At 38.5% G+C, this 20,494-nt stretch overlaps 2 protein-coding genes across 4 annotated transcripts in view; one reads left to right on the forward strand and one right to left on the reverse strand.

Annotated features, from left to right (window-relative positions):
• The first annotated feature begins 265 nt into the window (after positions 1-265).
• Positions 266-7,952, forward strand: wasb (WASP actin nucleation promoting factor b). The gene is made up of 12 exons (XM_067413832.1): positions 266-533; positions 1,133-1,273; positions 1,588-1,674; positions 1,886-1,982; positions 2,118-2,144; positions 2,222-2,257; positions 4,873-5,065; positions 5,159-5,201; positions 5,346-5,499; positions 5,616-6,001; positions 6,089-6,200; positions 7,710-7,952. Exons 1-12 carry the CDS (start codon positions 432-434, stop codon positions 7,763-7,765), a joined length of 1,434 nt encoding a protein of 477 aa, XP_067269933.1. The 5' UTR covers positions 266-431; the 3' UTR covers positions 7,766-7,952.
• Positions 7,953-8,679: 727 nt separating this feature from the next.
• Positions 8,680-20,494, reverse strand: part of sema3gb (sema domain, immunoglobulin domain (Ig), short basic domain, secreted, (semaphorin) 3Gb) — a 47,476-nt gene continuing 35,661 nt past the window's right edge. For 2 of the 3 annotated variants that reach the window (XM_067413834.1, XM_067413833.1), the window contains 16 exons: positions 18,539-18,699; positions 18,304-18,366; positions 18,090-18,209; positions 17,542-17,635; positions 16,053-16,172; positions 15,813-15,958; positions 15,533-15,647; positions 15,370-15,439; positions 14,666-14,810; positions 14,346-14,568; positions 14,101-14,189; positions 13,933-13,974; positions 13,404-13,561; positions 13,080-13,147; positions 12,865-12,992; positions 8,680-11,716 (listed from right to left, as the gene is read on the reverse strand). In XM_067413834.1, the coding sequence (XP_067269935.1) occupies positions 11,303-11,716; positions 12,865-12,992; positions 13,080-13,147; positions 13,404-13,561; positions 13,933-13,974; positions 14,101-14,189; positions 14,346-14,568; positions 14,666-14,810; positions 15,370-15,439; positions 15,533-15,647; positions 15,813-15,958; positions 16,053-16,172; positions 17,542-17,635; positions 18,090-18,209; positions 18,304-18,366; positions 18,539-18,699 (2,156 nt within the window). In that variant the 3' untranslated portion in view covers positions 8,680-11,302. The remainder of the gene's footprint in view (positions 11,717-12,864; positions 12,993-13,079; positions 13,148-13,403; positions 13,562-13,932; positions 13,975-14,100; positions 14,190-14,345; positions 14,569-14,665; positions 14,811-15,369; positions 15,440-15,532; positions 15,648-15,812; positions 15,959-16,052; positions 16,173-17,541; positions 17,636-18,089; positions 18,210-18,303; positions 18,367-18,538; positions 18,700-20,494) is intronic. The other variant, XM_067413835.1, reaches the window with a different exon arrangement.

The following is a 20,494-nucleotide window of genomic DNA, read 5'->3' on the forward strand; positions in this document are numbered from 1 at the left end:
ATATATTCAAATAGAAAGTATTTTTTTAATTTGTAATAATATTTTGCTATATTAATATTTAACAGTTTGTTTGATCAAATAAATGCAGCCCTATGGTTAGCATAAGATACTTCTTTCAAAAACATTTAAAAAATGTTAATGCTTCCAAACATTTCGTAGGTATTGTTTGTGTATACATGTTGCTCCTCCTCTTTAATATGAGCGAAGGAACACGTGCCTGTCACTGGCATTCTGAGAGCAGATCTGCGCAGTGGTTTTGTTCTTCCTGTTCTCTTTTGCTGTGGTGCATTTACATCAGATTAGAACACGGAAGCAACGGTTCCTCCAAATCATTTGCCTATCCCAAAAAGGACTCAGACAGGTTCTGTGGGCCGAGTAGGGGCCCCAGGCGTGGAGTCCCAAGATCAGAGTGTCCATTTCATCAAGGAGAGATGAGTAAAGGAAAAACCAAAGGCCAGGAGAACATGCCCAGTTCTCTCCTCAGCAGCCAGGAGAACGAACGCCTGCTGGAGCTGCTGGGAAGGAGATGTGTGGTGAGTGAAGTAACTTTGATTCGAAGGCCAATCACAGATGGGCATTCTGTCCCACAAAGCGTCAAAAATCTGATTTTGGGGATATAAATCAATCAGGTGTAAAACAGAAAGTCCTGATAGGAGAGACATGAAGCAGAGGTGACAGATGAGATTAGAGCTGCTACTGTTGATGCCAGTTAAAGGTCAAAGTGACACTTAGCATGTCAAGTTCTTTTGTTGCCTGTGTGAAAAAAGGTGCAGAGAATGCATACAAAACCTGTCTATGACAGAATTTGCTGTAACAGCTACACTATTTAATACAATGTGTTATGATTTTTGCAATTATTTCCAACCAGCAAAACTTCTATTATCATTAAAGGATAGTTCGATTGTTTCCAAATGTACATTTCACAACATTGTTAACCTGTTTGAATTAACGATTGATGTTTGCGCCTGCAAAGTTTAACTGGAGAGCGACAGGAAATGCTGTATGAGGCCACTTCCTGTTGTTGTAGAGGATGCTGATGTCTTTGCTCGAGCTTTCATTGTACTTCACTGATTTAACTTTTATTAATGCACATTTATGTTCGTTTATTGTGTTTGTTTATGTGTAAACGCAGAGCATGGCCACAGCGGTCGTTCAGTTGTACATGGCTCTTCCTCACAGTCCGGCCCAATGGAGTCTCCAACATACAGGAGTCGTGTGTTTCGTTAAGGACAATCCTAAACGTTCATATTACATCCGGCTCTATGACATAAAGGTTAGAAATTCAGATTTTTATAGAGTAAAAAAAAAACAGCTTAACAAACATACTTAGAATTGCAACTACATAGAGATGCTCTCTTGCTGAGGTTAAATGAGAATAAATTGATTTAAGCTGACTTCTTTTAGCATGACCAGAGATGACCTGTAACCAAAGGCTGAAATTAAATAAAGATACACTTCTGCTTTGAGTTCTGAGTCACAGGAGCTCAACTTAACTCAGTTCATGAAGACACGTTGTGGTAGCACCATTAAGACTTTGATATGTATATGTGTGTGTGTGTTTTCATTTCATTTATTTATTTTTGTCAGGAAGGTAAAATGGTCTGGGAGCAGGAGTTGTATAATCAGATGATATATTCCTGTCCAGTGAGGTTCTTCCACAGCTTTGCTGCTGATGTGGGTACAGACTCCTTTTAAATTCTTGAATTCAAGCCAAAACTCAATATTTTTAGACATTCTAAATAACTATTTGAGTTAAGCCAAACTGACATCATCAGAAATGTCTGCTTTAAGTTTTTAATTGATTTTAAAACGTTGTCAGATATTCTCTCTATGCAAAATCTGAGAGATCTAACGTATATTTAAAAGCACTTTAATTGTGTCTCAGGACTGTCAGGTCGGTTTGAACTTTGCCAGTGAGGCAGAAGCTGAAGTGTTTGGAAATGTCACTAAGGAGAAGATTAATCAGAGATTCAACCGCCAGGGTCAGTTACTGTCATTCTCATTCATATTTTACATATACTTGTATGTATGTTAGGATCTGTTAGGATCATTACCCTTAAGAACAGTATTTTATCAGTATCTCCTTGTGTCTTTTTTTTTTATACATGCATATTTAGAAAAAAGACAGCATGCTCCATCTGAAGGTACGTGTCTTAAACTGAATCATGCACTTACTATCAATTTATAAATTAACATTTTAAGACAATTTTTTTATTAACAGAAAATCCGCCACTACAACAAATCCCTCCAACAAATGGTGAGTCACTTTTAAAAGATTTAAAGATTTCACGCAAAAATGAAAATAATCATTTTTACATCATTTACTTGCCTGACCATCACATTGTTCCATTCCTGTACTTTTTTGTGGAATAAAATATATAAAGAAATTCACAGTGTGTATACACACACACACACACACACACACACACACACACACACACACACACACACACACACACACACACACACACACACACACACACACACACACACACACACACACACACACACACACACACACACACACACACACACACACACACACACACACACACACATGTTGGTCTATGTGGTTTACAGGGACTCTCCATAGGCGTAATGGTTTTTATACTGTACAAACCGTATTTTCTATCCCCTTACACTGCCCCTGCCCCTAAACCTACTGATCACAGGAAACATTCTGCATTTTTACTTTCTCAAAAAAACATCATTTAGTATGTTTTTAAGGCCATTTGAATTATGAGGACATTTGATATGTCCTCATAAACCACATTTATAGTGTAATACCAGTGTAATACCCATGTAGTTATACAAATTTGTGTCCTCATAAACCACATAAACAGGCTCACACACACACACACACACACACACACACACACACACACACACACACACACACACACACACATCCCTTTCAGAATATGTAAAAATGTTAATGATTTTTAACAAAATAAGAGGAATCATAACAGTGCATGTTATTTTTTATTTATATGTACTGTCCTGAATAAGATACTTTACATAGACAACGTTTCCATATAGTTCTTGAGACAAAAAAGCAGGTGAATTTATACTGAATTAGTACTGTGTGTTGTTCACGGTAACTTAAAACTATGAATATGCAAGTGATGCTGGAAAACTGAAGACTTTGCAGGACCTGAAGAACATTGGGCAGTTTAACTGCTCAGGACAAACAAGGGACTCAAAAGCAACCACCAGAAAACAAAAAGACAGCTGTGGATCATCCAGGGAGCAAGACACAGTATTAAGAATCATAAACTTTTGAATGGTCATTTTTTTTAATTCAGGAAGAGTGAAGAGTCTTGTCTTGTCTAAACATCTTTTATGTCAAATAATCGTATTCAGGACATTATTAAATAAAAAAAAATAGCATGCACTTATATGATCCCTTTTATTTTGTTAAAATCATTCAAATTTTTGCAGATTCTGTCAGGGGTATGTAAACTTTTGAACATGACTGTACAATGACGCTCAGTGTTTTAGTGTTTTAGACCCCTGTGTTTTTCAGGATATTTTCAGCAAAAGAAAGATTTAACAAATCAAACAGATTTGGAACAACAAGAGGGTCAATAACCAATGACAGAACTTTTATTTTTAGATGAACTATCCCTTTAATTCATCCTGAAGATTTCACAAGGTCTATATTCATTAAAGGTGTCATGAACTGGCTTTTTTATACTGTTGTCTGAGGTCAACTAATGAAGTTTGTGTGGTCTTTAAGTAATAGGCTATGTTCTACACTGGTTTTGAGGCTCTCTTCTGAATGCTCTGTTTTAATGGGCGTGCCAAGCTGAAGACTTGGAAGTAAACGGCCTCGGCTAGGATTGGATAAGATTTGCATATTTAATGAGCTTCTGCTCCTCTGTCAGTTTACATGAGAGAGGGATTGTTTTGAAAGCGCCAACCGGAATAATTATCTCACAGGGCTTGCAAAACGTCTTTATCAAACAAACACAATGATTTAACTCTCATCCACCCGCGATTGATTGGAATATTATTTTTTATTACTTGACTCGCCCTATCAGTGGCTATAAGCATGAACCTCACACACGTGTGCTTCAGATATCAAGTGAAGAGAGTGAACAATGCAGATCAAGAAAGGAATATTATTTCACTATTTAAGATTGACCGGCCTGCCGAGAGGCTTACATTTTAGTAGCCCGTCTGGAAAACCCATAGCCCTGGGATATTGGGCTTTGTGAGCCCTGGCCCATAACCTACGAGTCTGATCCCAAATCTCAATGAACCAACAAATAAAGGATTCTCCAGCCTGTGACAGTGCTAAGGTATCGTCTTTTAGACAAGTACACATACTCAAAATTATCTGTAACAATGCAATACTATATTATATAAAAACAAAACATGTTTTACTCACATAAGTGTTTTGCACCATTCCTGTCGTAACCAATATAGAAGGCACAGCATTGTTTTAATCTCAATATGTCTGCAAATCCAGTACCGAACTGTGTCTTGTTTACAAACGATTCCGCATTGAAACGAAGCAAACAGAGCACAGCGCAATATCTTGATATCTTCGGCATGTTTATTGCTCGGTAACATGGTCCGTTTAGCTCCACGGGGATTCAGAAGCAGGCGTGCATATTTATCTGTTGAGGCGGCATTTCCCCGTTCTATTACGTCATTGATCAATATATATTTGAGAGCTCTCGTTTTCTGGGCCTGGTGTCTATAAAAGCTTTTCTTTGACTAACAAGGAAGTTTTCAAAATGTACAGGATATTCTTATATCACGATTAACTTTTATATATCAAAGGCTCAAAGGAAAGTTGATTTCTCATATATAATATATAATATAATAAATACAAGGGTTTAATCAACTATGTCTGTTAATCAGGTCCAGTTTCACAGCCAAGTGTAATGACCACAGTGGACATCCAGAACCCAGATATTGTTGCATCGAGGTACCGCTCTCCCCCAGTGCCGACCCCCGCACCAGCTTCAATCTCCCTAAGCAAAAAAGACAAAAAGAAAAAGAAGAAAGGCCCGAAGCTCACTAAGGCAGATATTGGAGCTCCTAGTGGATTCAAGTAAGAAAGTTTTACCATAAGTTGGACACTCACCTTGTGCTTTTGTTCCATCTGTTTGAAGTGATGCTGTCTGTGCCACTCCTTCCTTTATAGACACGTCACTCATATTGGGTGGGATCCAAACTCTGGGTTTGATGTAAGAATTGTCTTTTTTCCTTAATGTATAAAACAAATTTAGTCACATAAACTGATCTTTGGTGCTTATTCTGATATAGCAAATAGCAAAATTCTAAAATTTAAAAAGTAATATTTATATGAACACTGACTTTGGCCCCTCCAGACCAACAATCTCGACCCTGACCTGAAGAAACTGTTCAACAGTGCTGGTATCAGTGATGCCCAGCTGGCAGATAAAGAAACATCTAAACTAATCTATGACTTCATTGAGGAATCTGGAGGGCTGGATGCAGTAAAAGAAGAAATGAGGAAACAGGGTAAGCTCGTTTTAAAATGCAAAATGTTGTTTACTTATATAATATTCCTATGTGGAATATTTGGAATTTATTTTGAAGCTTGTATTTCTTTATCAAAATGTTAAAACTTGTTCCAGGAGGTCCTCATTCTGCCCCTGCACCTCCTCCACCCCGTGGTGGGCTTCCCCCAGTCCCAGGCCCACCCGGACGCCCTGCACCACCTGCGCGCTGTCCTGGACCTCCGCATCGCGGCCCACCGCCACCTGGAGGCCGCTCTGGGGCTCCACCCCCGATGCCATCCTCTCTTCCGCCACCACCACCCAGCCACAGTCACAAACCTCCTCCTCCACCTATGGGTGGAGGTGCACCGCCTCCACCCCCACCTCCTCCTCCACCCCCACCTTCTTCAGCTGCTAACTTCCCCAGTAGCCCTTCCAGCTCAGCTCCACCTCCTCCTCCATCTGGTGCTGGAGGACGTGGAACTTTATTGGAGGAAATTCGTCGTGGACGTGCGCTAAAGAATGTACGTGACCTATTTTCATGAGATAATAGTTCATATAAGCATTATACTTTGCTTTGTTGTGAATAATCAATATGGTGTTTATCTCAGGTGTCTGAATCCCCGGACAATAATGCTCCAGCTCAAGATGAGTCTTCAGAGGGAATTGTGGGTGCTCTGATGATGGTGATGCAGAAAAGGAGTAAAGTTATACATTCCTCAGGTAACTCATTTAATAAATCTTAGGTTTTTTTTCACACTTTTACAAATAATAACTATATAAGATAACCTGTTGAATGACTTGTGATTAGCAATTAATGAATAAGCCTCGCCGGTACAGTAGAGGGCGTACCTCAGATCAGAAAAACCTTTCAGCTTCTCTATGTGCTTCGAAACATAGACAGTAAAAGAAATAGACAGAGCATTCCCATAGACTTCAACGGCGGAAAGTGAGGTCAATTAGAAGCACCCACTTGGCTGAGCGAACTGCGCAGGCTAAGACTGAGCTTGACGACGTAGATGTGACGTAAGCAACCTGTCTAGACAGTTGCAGTTGTGGAAAGTAAAAATCTGAATCACGTTGTTTAAATATTTTCTCCCGTTGCTTTTGGCTCACTATGGGCTTCTCCCCATTCTTCTCCCTTGACTTTATCGGACTTTATGTCTTCACGTCCCCCCCCTACTGCCTCATAGACAGTAAAAGATTGTTTCTGAGCGTCTCCTCCTGTCTATAAGGTAATTTCTCAACTGTGCGACAGAGTCGCGTTGGTTATGACGCAATCGTTAGCCAATTTTTACAAAAAAACAGCTTCTACGGGGCGATAGTATAAGATACAAGGTAATGGAGCCTTTTATGCATTGTCGTGTTTCTTTAGAAATAAACAATGGACAAATGGAGTCTTTAAACGCCTCAGATGTAAAGTTATTCACTGTCAAAGTGACTCAAAAATGAATGGGAGTCAATGGGATGCTAACAGCAGGTGATGGCTTGGTTAGCAATGGCCGCCCCCATGGGTGGAACGCTTTCTGAGTGCTAGATTACCCCCTTGCTTCAAAAGGAAGGGGTGAGCAGTAGGCGGTTGCAATTCACAACCTCACGATAGATGGCGCTAACATTTACACTGTGCACTAGCATTGAAAAAAAAGAAGAACAAAGAAAGAGACACAAATGTGATGTTTATCTGAAGTAATTTTTGCACAGTATGATTGAATCGGATCATCGAAGGTCAGCAGCAAAGACACTGGCTAATAAAGTGAGATTAAATACATAATGTATATTAGTATTATTTAACAAATTGAACTATTGCAGTTTGTGTAATATTGTGAGATTGCATTTCACTTTTTGAATTAATTTTGAGAAATACAGAATCTGTTTTTGTTCAAGTGCGATGAGTAAATGACTGTTCATACAATAAGATATAAATATAGAACTACAATAAGAAAGCATCATGTTTACACACACCACACAATGCCTTTGCAGAGTACTCCTGATTTCTCTTGACATAGGTGCAGAAAGAGGTGTCAGTCAATAAATGGAAAACTAGTAACTTGCATTAGGCTACTTATTTGAAAAGTATCTCAGATATTTAGTTATAAATATATTAGTGTGTTACTTTACTAATCTGATTACATAACTAGCATCACTTGTAATGCGTTACCCCAACACTAATTTCATGGGCTAGTGATTCACTGAATCTTTTTGATGTATTTTATATTTCTTTGCTATCTTCAGATGATGAAGAAGATGATGGGGGTGATGAAGAGGAAGAGGATGAATGGGACGACTAGCCTAATGCTTCTCTCTGCTCTCGGTTCACACACTTCTGCCATCTGAATCAGCACAAAGAGCTCTTAAAGATGGTGATGCTCAATCGAAACCATTTCTCAATAGGCATGAAATCTTTTATTCCAGATTAAAGTCACACTGAATAATCTGGTTTTCTACTAGAAATCCAATAAAACAATATAAACCTAACTCTGATGATGGCTTGATTTCAAGCCTGTTTTGCAGTTTGTCTCAATCTTGTTTCAAAGACTGGTATGTCTTTGTGCAGTAGTGGTTCAATTTGAGTTCATTCAGGAAGAAGGAACTTCAGTTGAGCCAAACCAGGAGTGGTGTTAGATTTCATCCAAACAGGAGGGCCGCCAAGCTTAACCACAGCTTTATGTTGGATATTTCCTTCTGTTTGCGCATACTTTTAACTCAACAACTGTCCTTTTCCAAATCTCTCTCCCTTAACCACAAACCCAGTAATGTTATTCTTGTCAAGGTAAGATATATCAAGTTTTGTCAAGACGTGTTTGTATATTTGTGGGCTGCACAGGAACTCCCTCTATAGGGCTAATGTGGAAGTACAAGTAACAAGAGTTTAAAAGTATTATTGTACTATTTGTAATGTTTTAAAGCAGTTTTGTTAAAATATAATTTAGGCCAGGTTTCACAGACAGGGTTTAGGATTAGGCCTTAGTTCAATTTAAGTAGCTGTTTTTTTTTTAAACGTGCCTCATAAAAAACATTACTGGTGTGCAATCTGTGCATACTGACACAAAACAATGGAACTGACATATTTTAGGAAAAGTCAGTGCAAGCTGCTTTCAGTTAAAACAGCTCAAACGTGTATTTTAGTCTGGGACTAGGCCTAAGCCATGTCTGTATTATATATTAATATAAAATGTCAGTTGTTGAGACAGAAAAAAATGGATAAAAACGAAAACAGCAGTTTATTGTTATTGCTTTAAAAAACACCTATTATGACTCCCAAACTCCAGAATACCATGATAATAAAATAATATTTATCACAAACAATCACATTAACATACACAAACATCTGTAAATACAAAGAGGAAATATTCAGGAAGCAACCATATTTAGGAAGTTTCTTTTTAGTTCAACAGCCAACACCAAAGAAAAGACACAACAGGACGAAGAAACTCTATGTGGCATTAAAGTTCCTCAGAGACAGACTCGGATGTAATTTAGCACAATAACATCTCTGTGGAGAGGAAAGAAATGTGGTTTGGACTTTAGAGTTTGTTCTCCACCCTTCACGTCCAGATAGCATGTCTGGGGTTAAAACCACCGAGCGCTTCATTGAGCGCTTTTTATACACAGTCATTATACATATGCCTCCAACATCACATGAAGAGAAAGAGTCTCTTATCCTTTAAAACATAATGACATTAGTGGGCCAGACAAAGTCGATGTTTCCAGAAGAAAATTATACAACACTTTTTCTTTGCCTTTGTGTTTTAGTTTGGTGCTAAGAGATATTCCATAGAAAGTGCTCAAAGAGGTAGACATTTCAGGCTTAAAACACTGCTAATATGAACTGTGTTGTGTGCCTCGCATATTCAGAACAATTATCAGCTCACATTTCATGCCAACTTTACTACCCATATTTTTTTTTTCTTCAGAACCCCAAGGTTAATTGAAATGTGTTACAATGTTAAAATACTGATTAACTCATTACAACTGCTCCAAAACATCTACCTCTTTCTCCTCAGCATCTCTCCATGTGTCCTGGTCCGGTTAATAAACAATACTCAAAATTACACTTTCCATCAAAACCAGCCCCGTCCCACCACCAAAGAGCACAACTCGCATGAATATGTACACTCTCACAATAAATATGTTGTATGGTGTGGGTGAGAGAAAGAGAGAGAAAGAGGGTCACGGGAGAGATGAGTAAAGAGAGGAGGTTAGTTTTTAATCCTGACCAGTGACTAGTCGAATACATACATTTTCTATGTACATGTGTCAGTCACACAACACAAAGCACAGATACTGTGTTTATACACGAGCAAAAAAACGTGACCACATATCACCATTTGACAAACCGTGGAATACAACATGTTGATTATGGATTGAGAATGAGAATGTTTTTTTTAGTGGTCCGACTATCCTCAGAGTCCAGAGTCACAGATAGAAGAGACCAGACTGAAAAACTGTATCTATATACAGAAGTTCCAATCAGGGGAAGCTCCGTTTTCTGGGGGACGAACAATACAAGACTCAACAAGAGGAGAACCGACTCGTATTTTGGTTGCTTTCGCATTCAACAATGAAATATTGTGTAGGATGCATTGAGGATTTTCACACTACAGCTATATCTGATTTCATTCGTTGCAAGGGAGAGATTCTGATGCATAATACCTATAAACATTTTTATTCTTGCAAAATCTCATGACTTTCATTTTGGTCCACAGTTCTGTCCTAATAAAATATTTCCAGGGCAATGATCCAATCACGTTACAAATTAGAGCAGCTTGTTCCACTACAAAAAGACGACAAAATATATAATATTTGTAGTATTAGATAAATATTTTGAAATGTAAAAACATTTTATTATTTTTATTTTTAAATCTAATTATTAATATTATTTTCAATCATTTTAAATTCATAATCAATCTGAAGTTTTATCTGAAACCATGTTTAACCATGCAAAGTATACAGAAATATGAATTTTGGTGGAAGTTGCTCTTTAATTTCACGGATCAAGACTAAAACCAAAGCTCAAATGTATGGAGGACACTTAGAAATGACACTTAAAGATAAAATGACAGAAATAAGTTATAAATGTATTTATTCAAACAAAAAATGAAATGAATCACTTTCTATTTTTATGTTTGAAATATTATAATATTATATATGAATTTTATTTTTAATTGTCACTCCTAGTGTTCCAATCAAATGTATCAGTTCTTTAAAGGACTTACCAATAGAAAACTCTACAAATGCCAAGAAAAGCAAAAACTTCAGAGATATATTGCGTTATAATTATAGTCTTGCAGTCTTGGCATCTTCAAAAATACTAGAACAATTCTTCCAATGCTGCGTTTAATTTTCTGGGTTTTTAGAGATGCCCTACTGAGTCTGCGATCTTTAAATTAGACCCCAATCACCTTTTGATGCTTCTATAATGCGAAGCAAAAACATATTGTTAAATGTTTCTGATATTATTTACAATGCAGTCATATGTGTACTGAATCTTAAAAGGGAATAGCTTATATTTTCCATAATATGGCAGTAGTTTTGCTGGTGTGGCTGAATGTTTTAAGGGATTTATTTTATAACAGTGTAGCTTAACACTAACTATGAGCACATCTAAGCCAGATTTATATTAGTTAGGGGAGCTAAATGCATCAAACTGTACCTCAAAATGAAAATCAATTTAGTTCAGACACAGTTTGATACAGCTAATGAATCAATCTAAACCAATGAATCATTTTATTAAAGGGACTGAATAGGAGTTTGCTTGGAGGAAGTACATAATGATGGGGAACATGGTCCGGACAAGGTCAACAGGGTCCCAGATGCTGTTCCCTTCACTGCGCCTGTAGCTCGTCCTCTTCCTGTTCTCCTGTGTGCCTGCGGTTGTTGCGTTTGGCTTTGTGTGGTGGGCTTTGTATCTGCTGCCTGTAGGACTGGCAGTACTGGTTGATGAGACGCACTTCAGGCTGCGGGTGGAGCTGGAGAGGTGGGTGGGACTGAGGGGGAGGGGGCGGGGGCAGAGGGTGGTGATGGGAATGGTGGCGGCGGTGCTCTGGTTCTACAGGGACGTCCGACTCGGTCAGCGCTTCCACGATCTCCCGGTCCAGGATCCGTAGGGAAATGCGCGCCACGGTGTGTTTGAAGTTGTTTTCGGTTGCCAGGCAGTGGTAAAGACCGGCATCCGATTGGGCGAGTGATTTCAGCAGGATGCCATGCCCGGTTTTCAAGACCTCTTTGTCTCGACTGAGCTGAAAAAGAAAAGGTGTCTTTTATGTCCTCTAAATTAATGAGACGAAACACAAAGGAGATATTTTAAAGAATTTCTCAATGAAAGTCAATGGGGTCCAAAACAACATTGGAGCCCATTTTCTTTTATTGCATCTCAGTTTCATTGTTTTTAGAATTCTTTGTTTGACACTTCACATGTCATGATTTTTCATTGAAATCCATTGTTTATTTTTTGTTCTTATTAGTTATATACAGTTGGACTTACGCATTGCACAAAAAAGTTCAACACTCTTACTTCAGCACAAAAAGAAAGACACACAAATGTGATGTTTACCTAAAGTCATTTTTGCTCTTTAGTATGATTGAATTGGATCATTGAAGGTTTAACATCAAACACATCAGCGAATAAAGTGAGATTTGTATATTTAACATGTAATTATTGTAGATTTGTTTAATATTCTGAGTTTGCATTTCACTGTTTTTATTTCTTTTGAGGAATACCAAATCTGTTTTTGTGCAAGTGAGATGAGTAAATGCATTTAGTTTAGAACTACAATACCGCCTCTGCACTTACTCTTGATTTTTCTCACCATGGGGACAGGTGTTACTTGTTTGAAAAAGTAACTCAGATATTTAGTTGTAAATATACAAGTAATGTTACTTTACTAGTTACTTAAAAAAGGTAATCTGATTACAAAATCTAAACAATACTTGTAATGCCTTACCCCCAAAACTAGTTTTATGTTACATCTTTTGTAACCTATCGTAATTAATGTATATTGCATTATTTTTATTTTGTGTCATACCATGATGGTGTTTTGTGTTTGTGTGCATGACACTGTGTGCACCTTCTGTTTATTAGTATTTACCTCAGCTTCTGGAAAAGTCTCTTATTCTTATTCCTTAATTCTACACATGGCAACCATTTGAAAGTTGTCAGTGATATAAAGGTACAAAACAGATGTATGTACTTTGTTAGGTTGGTATATTTGTGCTGTAAATTAAAGTTATATCCATAAAACAGGCTTAATTTACAGCTGCCAGTTTTTTTCACCACAAATTATACCACATTTTTGTACAGTGAGCGTAAATGATGTCAGAATTAGGATTTTTGGGGGAGACACTTCTTTAAAAAGTGATAATGGTAACATGAGCGTGAGCGTCTTACTGCTTTCCGCTTGCCGTCCTTCTGGTAGAGCCATTTGACGGTGGCCTGTGGGGACCGCGGCTGGCACTCCAGGAACGTGCTGCTCCCCTCAACCCCAAACTGCACCGTTTCCCTCAGACGCTTCTCTACTGAGAGCATCAGAGAAGGGCCACATTCAAGTTTCTGAAGATCTCTGGCATTGTTATTCGATATAATATAAAAGGCTCTTTACAAACCTTTAGCGTTGAATCCTCTGCACTGCCTTAAAGGATCTCCGTGTTTGATATCTTGCCTTCTGCTTCTCCTACGGATTCATTCACAGAGGGTAATGGTTAAAAGTTGTGGACTTTTTTCACTGTGAAGTTAACTTCTGTTTATTTTGTAATGGTTAAGTAGTTCTGTTGAAGACCAAACCAATATGCAAAGGTTGGCATAGTATGGTAATTGACTGTGCGATGAGTATAAAAATTGGCACCTAATGAAGTCTAAATATCTATTTGCAAATACACATTTAATATCATGGAGCACCTGTCAAGGTAAATAAAAGAATGTTCTCTGACCTCTTGGTAGCCGGGGTGAAAGCAGAGCAATGTTCTCCATCCCAGGCACAGTAAGGGTCTCTGGCCAGACAGCAGTCCGAACAGGCTTTGCCATAAACAGCACACCGGTGCAGGGACACCTGGGTAAGACCCCTTTCTGAGGACACGTACAACTGTTGCTATAAACCGCAAGAGAGGAACACAAAAAGCTTTAGATAAAGCACATATTATTTAAAAGATCAGGTACTGATTTCTAGGTTTCACAGCTCGAACATCAAATATGAAACATAAGAAGAAGAAGAAAAAAAAAAAACTTACTTTAGCTAATTGCAACACTCATTTTCACTTAGTTTAAGTTAAAGTACTAAAATAAATACAAATAACAAAAAAAGGACAAAAATACAACTAAATTACCAAAACTTTTATAAAGAAAACAAAATATAAAATAAGGTCTAATTCAAAATATTAAAAAAAACTATAATAGTATATTAATAATACTAAAGCAACAGTGGTTTTAAGCATGTAGGATTATTAAAACTGTAATTTTTACCCGTTTAGAAGAAATCTTTAGGGTTTTAACAGCTGCTGAAGTCTGAAAAAAAAATTTAAAGAAGAAATGTACATCATTTAAAATCATGAATTATGCTATTTTAGGGTAATTTCCAGCCAACTGATTATGTAACAGCAAAAAGTCATGAAAAATCTGTATTTATTTTACCTTAAAAACCTCAACCTCTTCCAAAACAAGCTCTTCTGTTGTGCTAATGTCTTTTGGTAAGACAATCACCTTCTGTACTGTTCCACGGTCTAAAGTTCAACAAGAATCAGAAGTAAAGCTATGAGTCTGGCCATGTTTTTATAATTTGTGCACATTAGGTCGTGTGTTGCAATAGTGCCCCTTCACATGCTCATCCTGCATGCAAATAAATATGAAGAATCTGACAATGGTCAAAAAAGTCTAACCTGTGCCCAAGAAGAGCACCTCGTATCTTCCATCCACAGCATCCACCAGATCCACAGCAATGGTAGTGAAACGGTAATCAAATCCAGTCCTGACCACCAGGGGGCGCTTGTGTATCGGATATATAGGTTGATACATCAGCGGATGAGCACGTACAAAGTTTACAGCCTCGTCAGAGAAGGCTTTAGTGGTGTGAAGATCTGGGGTGAAGGTTCCTCCAGGACACTGAACAATAAAGGAAAACCAGACCGTGCAAAAAAGAATGAGATGACAACAAAGAATCAACAATAAGATCTAAAACGGTTTCATTAACAGCACTCACAGTCCCCGGGCGAGGGTAAGGGATTTTGCCAGTGTATGGTGTCCACTGATAGTTGTGACCATGTTTGTGAGAGAAGGGACCATTGAAGACATTTCTGATGTCAGCCATTGAGTACACACACACAGCAGAGCCTTTAAACACAGAGCTGGAGAGGAACAGAAAGAAAAAGAATTGCATTAACAAACATTAACAAAAGAAAATCAATATAAACCCTGATTTGAAAGAATAGAACTTTTTCCAAATCATATTTTAACTTTATAATTCATATATAAGAGCCTGAATATGCCTTGCCTATTTACTTGGGTAATTGTATTTACTGAACTTACTGAAGTGATATTTATTTTACAATATGTATTGCTTTACAATCAAATAACATTTTCAAAGGCACACAACCTTTCAACACAACAAAAGAAACTGTGACTGTCATATTCTAAAAACAGAAAACTACAAGAGAAGTAATTTTATTTGCTTTGTACACTATAAGTTTCCATATGATAGCTGTGTCAAAAGGAGAAATTAAATATTTATTGTAAAAAAGAAAGAAAGAAAGAAAGAAAGAAAGAAAGAAAGAAAGAAAAACAACAGAAAAGAAAAAAGCTATTGATTTCTCTCCCTCCTCCCAACCACCCCACAAAACCTAACAACCCCAAACCTTTGAACAGTAGTGTAAGTATTTTATATGTTTGCATGAGAGATTATCTCACCCAGCTGTGGAGAACACAGCATACACGATGGGGTTCCGTTCATCATGGGTCCTCTGGATGAAAACGTCCCCTTTAAGACAAACAGATATCAGGCATCAGACAGACAGAGAGCTGATTGTGGACATGTTGGGATCACAGAGGAGAGGAAAAACATATGCCATACTCAGTTCATCAAAGTAAGTCTCAACACCGTCTGCACCAATCACAGAACAGACCAGTCGTGCTTTAAGGAACGTTGTCCACTTATTCACCAATGACCTTTGACCTCCATCATCATTCTGAAGGGAAAGCACACAAACAGATAAAAGATTATAAAGACTTTAAACAAACCGTGGCTTCATCTGATTTGCATGACAAAAAATCATCAAGATTAAAAGTTGAATATTAAGTCAGAGTGTGGCTTAAGTAGACAAGTCTTGTGTCTGGCATCTGGATTTTCTCACCAGACAAACTCGGCCAACTCTCGCGAGGACGCTCGGAGCGCTGCCCCCCGAGGCATCTAAACTCTTCTCCCGAAAGAAGAAGTAAAGCTTATCGTCATTTTTCTCCGCACTGTCTGGAATTTTCTGGATTTTTATAAACACTGGCTCTGATGAGGAGATAAAAAGATTTGCAAAGAGATAAAAGGATAATATTTGTCACCGGTCTCTAATAATCACTTCACTCCTTTGCTCAGTTCGTACCGTTCAGCCATCGGGAGTCGTACTGCTCTGTTCTGACAGCGGGGCGGTCTCCCAGGGTTCTGAAGATGGCTGGATCCGTACCCATAAAGTCCACATGCACCCCAGCATACAGGTTCCCATCTGAAAATAATGGAGAGAGAGAGAGAGAGAGAGAGAGAGAGAGAGAGAGAGAGAGAGAGAGAGAGAGAGAGAGAGAGAGAGAGAGAGAGAGGGAGAGAGGGAGAGAGGGAGAGAGGGAGAGAGAGAGAGAGAGAGAGAGAGAGAGAGAGAGAGAGAGAGAGAGAGAGAGAGAGAGAGAGAGAGAGAGAGAGAGAGAGAGAGAGAGAGAGAATGAAGAACATGAGAGATCATGTTGGCTCAATTTATACAATATTAATACCCATTTTTACTGCTTAACAGGATAATTCCCACACTTTTGACAAATACATTTCCATGACGAGAATACAAATTCCATTTCCATCAAGAATACTGGATAAGTACTTTTAACTCTTTCACCACCATTGATTAAATTTTCTGACGGTACAGTGCGCAAGTTCAAATCTTCAGAAAGAGTACAGAATCTCTGGCTCAAAACACAGGTGAAAACGCAGCAAAAGCAAGCAATAGCATATGTAAGCAGATGCATATGGAAAATACCAGGATCATCAACAGCATATAAACCGAAAATGCCTAAAGCTACAGAGTGAACTGTCGACCCAGGACGAGCTATAAGACTGTGCAAGCTTTGGGGGTGTTGATGACTCCATCTACTCTATGTTTTGATCATCATTCTGAGTCTGATCCAGATGCACGATTTTCTCATGTTTTTGCTCAGAATGTTGCTTTTTTTAATGAAACCGACATTCAAGTGCTGATTAAAAAAATAGCATGAAGCTAGAAGAAAACTATTCATACAACATAATATTTTGGGGGCCATGAAACTTTTGTGAAAACGTTAAAAAAAATGCAGCCTGGCAATTTTATTTTTAAATGCTGGTGGGGAAACAGTCATCAATATTCAGATCATAAACATTTCTGGGGTAAATTACTATTTGTTATTCAGGTATCAAAACTTTAGAATTTATAGATTTAAACAATTATATAATTTTTACTCTACAAAGTGCAAAGTCTTCACATTAAAAAACCATCCTCCATTCAAAAATTTGGGATTGGTAATTTTTGTTCTTGTTGAAATAAATAAATACTTTCATTCTTTATATGTTACAAGAAGAAATGTTTTTTAAGATAAATATTTTAGTTAATTAAATAATTAAATAATATTTCACAATTTTATAGATTTTACTGTATGCGAGAGATATGAGTATAAGAGGTGAGCATGGTGAGCATAAGAGACTTCTTTCAACAACAAAAAAATATATATTATGAACAGTATTATATTTAAGAAAAATATTCAAAATCACATTTGTGTTTTTTGGAGTTTGACTACATGCTTTTGTTTTGAGAGACAGAGGAAGCGCAGGAGAAAGAGAGAGAGACAGAGAGAGCTCACTGATCAGAGCTGCCGCGTTTTCCTGCCGGGGATCATAAGGAGACTTTCCTTTTCCAGAGTCCACATAACCAGGAACAAGCCGGAAGAGATATTCCTACACACACACACACACACACACACACACACACACACACACACACACACACACACACACACACACACACACACACACACACAATAAGAGTGACTGAACTGCAGAGTGCATTTTCAGCATTTTTTTTTGTTTTAGTCAGTTATAGTCATATCTTTTGACAAAAATGTCCTTTGGTTCTTTCAACTGGTAAATAATTATAGTCTATTTAAATAACATTAGTTGATGATAATGTGAATGAATAAATTGTCAACTGTAAAAGGCCACACACTAACCATATTCAAACATGTTGAAAAATTATTAAAAACATTTTAAGTGTTATCATTTTGATCATATTCATGATCAACAAAGTGCTATTGCTGATGAAAAAAAAAAAAAACATTTGTTAACATTTTATTCATTAATTCGATCACAAAATAAACACTGCTGTACATGGTGTGTCTTTGTATGCGTGTACCTCAGCTCTCCAGCCTCTGTTGATGAAAGTGCAGATGGGTCTATATGCTCCTGTGCCACAGGTGTACAGGTGAGTCCTGTTCCACGGCTCAATCAGACGCACAAAGTTAGCGCACTCTCCCTGTTAACACACAAATGAGAAAAAAACAAGGTGTTTAGCAAAGATTCTATTTCTTTGTCAAAATGATTCAATAATGAATCAAAACAGCCTGTACCTGTCCACCTTTGCCAGTTAATTTGCACTCCCCTTTTCTTTGTGCTGTTGCTGGCCAGTGAATCTGAAAACACACAAATACTTCACTAAAAAAAGTAGCAAAAGTAATATGAAACTACTACACAATTGAGAGGGTTAAGGTTCAGTTACAGTAAATGAACTCCACTCAATATTTATTTCTTTTTAAACAGGATTAAGAGAATTTCATAATACAATAAGTCTAAAAAGTGTCTTACGATAAGAGGTTCTTTATTGACATTTTGCATGTCAAGGGAGACCAAATATTCACGGCTGCCCAGGTAGAGCCGGCCTTGGTCTTGGTCCATGTGCAGAATTCGGTAGTCACTGGTGTTGAAGGAGAAACTGAACGGCCGTATGGTTTTTGTCTCCAGCAACTCTGAAAGATAGAAAAGTCAAAACAGTTAACATCAGTTGTTAACTCGCAAGTCTGACTTCATCTCTCGCAAGTCTGACTTCATCTCTCGCAAGTCTGACTTCATCTCTCGCAAGTCTGACTTCATCTCTCGCAAGTCTGACTTCATCTCTCGCAAGTCTGACTTCATCTCTCGCAAGTCTGACTTCATCTCTCGCAAGTCTGACTTCATCTCTCGCAAGCCTGACTTCATCTCTCGCAAGTCTGACTTCATCTCCCGCAAGTCTGACTTCATCTCTCGCAAGTCTGACTTCATCTCTCGCAAGTCTGACTTCATCTCTCGCAAGCCTGACTTCATCTCTCGCAAGCCTGACTTCATCTCTCGCAAGCCTGACTTCATCTCCCGCAAGTCTGACTTCATCTCCCGCAAGTCTGACTTCATCTCTCGCAAGCCTGACTTCATCTCCCGCAAGTCTGACTTCATCTCCCGCAAGTCTGACTTCATCTCTCGCAAGTCTGACTTCATCTCTCGCAGTTTATATCTAACAATTCTGAGAAAAATTATGTCATGTCATTTCTGACTTCATCTCTCGCAATTCTGACTTTCCCTCGCAAGTCTGATTTTATCTCTCGCAAGTCTGACTTCATCTCTCTCAATTGCTAGTTTATATCTAACAATTCTGAGAAAAATTATGTCATGTCATTTCTGACTTCACCTCTCGCAATTCTGACTTTCCCTCGCAAGTCTGACTTCATCTCTCGCAAGTCTGACTTCATCTCTCGCAAGTCTGACTTCATCTCTCGCAAGTCTGACTTCATCTCTCGCAAGTCTGACTTCATCTCTCGCAAGTCTGACTTCATCTCTCGCAAGTCTGACTTCATCTCTCGCAAGTCTGACTTCATCTCTCGCAAGTCTGACTTCATCTCTCGCAAGTCTGACTTCATCTCTCGCAATTCTGACTTCATCTCTCGCAATTCTGACTTTCCCTCGCAAGTCTGACTTCATCTCTCGCAAGACTGACTTCATCTCTCGCAAGACTGACTTCATCTCTCGCAAGACTGACTTCATCTCTCGCAAGTCTGACTTCATCTCTCGCAAGTCTGACTTCATCTCTCGCAAGTCTGACTTCATCTCCCGCAAGTCTGACTTCATCTCCCGCAAGTCTGACTTCATCTCTCGCAAGACTGACTTCATCTCTCGCAAGTCTGACTTCATCTCTCGCAAGTCTGACTTCATCTCTCGCAAGTCTGACTTCATCTCTCGCAAGTCTGACTTTCCCTCGCAAGTCTGACTTCATCTCTCGCAAGTCTGACTTTATCTCTCGCAAGTCTGACTTCATCTCTCGCAATTGCTAGTTTATATCTAACAATTCTGAGAAAAATTGTTGTCATGTCATTTCTGACTTCATCTCTCGCAAGACTGACTTCATCTCTCGCAAGACTGACTTCATCTCTCGCAAGTCTGACTTCATCTCTCGCAAGACTGACTTTCTCTCGCAATTCTGACTTCATCTCTCGCAAGTCTGACTTCATCTCTCGCAAGGCTGACTTCATCTCTCGCAAGGCTGACTTCATCTCTCGCAAGGCTGACTTCATCTCTCGCAAGTCTGACTTCATCTCTCGCAAGACTGACTTCATCTCTCGCAAGTCTGACTTCATCTCTCGCAAGTCTGACTTTCCCTCGCAAGTCTGACTTTCCCTCGCAAGTCTGACTTCATCTCTCGCAAGTCTGACTTCATCTCTCGCAAGTCTGACTTCATCTCTCGCAAGTCTGACTTCATCTCTCGCAAGTCTGACTTCATCTCCCGCAAGTCTGACT

The sequence above is a fragment of the Pseudorasbora parva genome, chromosome 13 (genome assembly GCF_024679245.1).
Source record: "Pseudorasbora parva isolate DD20220531a chromosome 13, ASM2467924v1, whole genome shotgun sequence".
Classification (NCBI taxonomy): domain Eukaryota; kingdom Metazoa; phylum Chordata; class Actinopteri; order Cypriniformes; family Gobionidae; genus Pseudorasbora; species Pseudorasbora parva.

Excerpts from the sequence above, each read along its gene's own strand:
- wasb (XM_067413832.1), top strand. The coding sequence starts at position 432 with ATGAGTAAAGGAAAAACCAAAGGCCAGGAGAACATGCCCAGTTCTCTC. Across the intron at positions 2,258-4,872 it reads ACAAATCCCTCCAACAAATG|GTCCAGTTTCACAGCCAAGT; the intron begins GTGAGTCACTTT and ends TCTGTTAATCAG. Across the intron at positions 5,202-5,345 it reads ATCCAAACTCTGGGTTTGAT|ACCAACAATCTCGACCCTGA; the intron begins GTAAGAATTGTC and ends TGGCCCCTCCAG.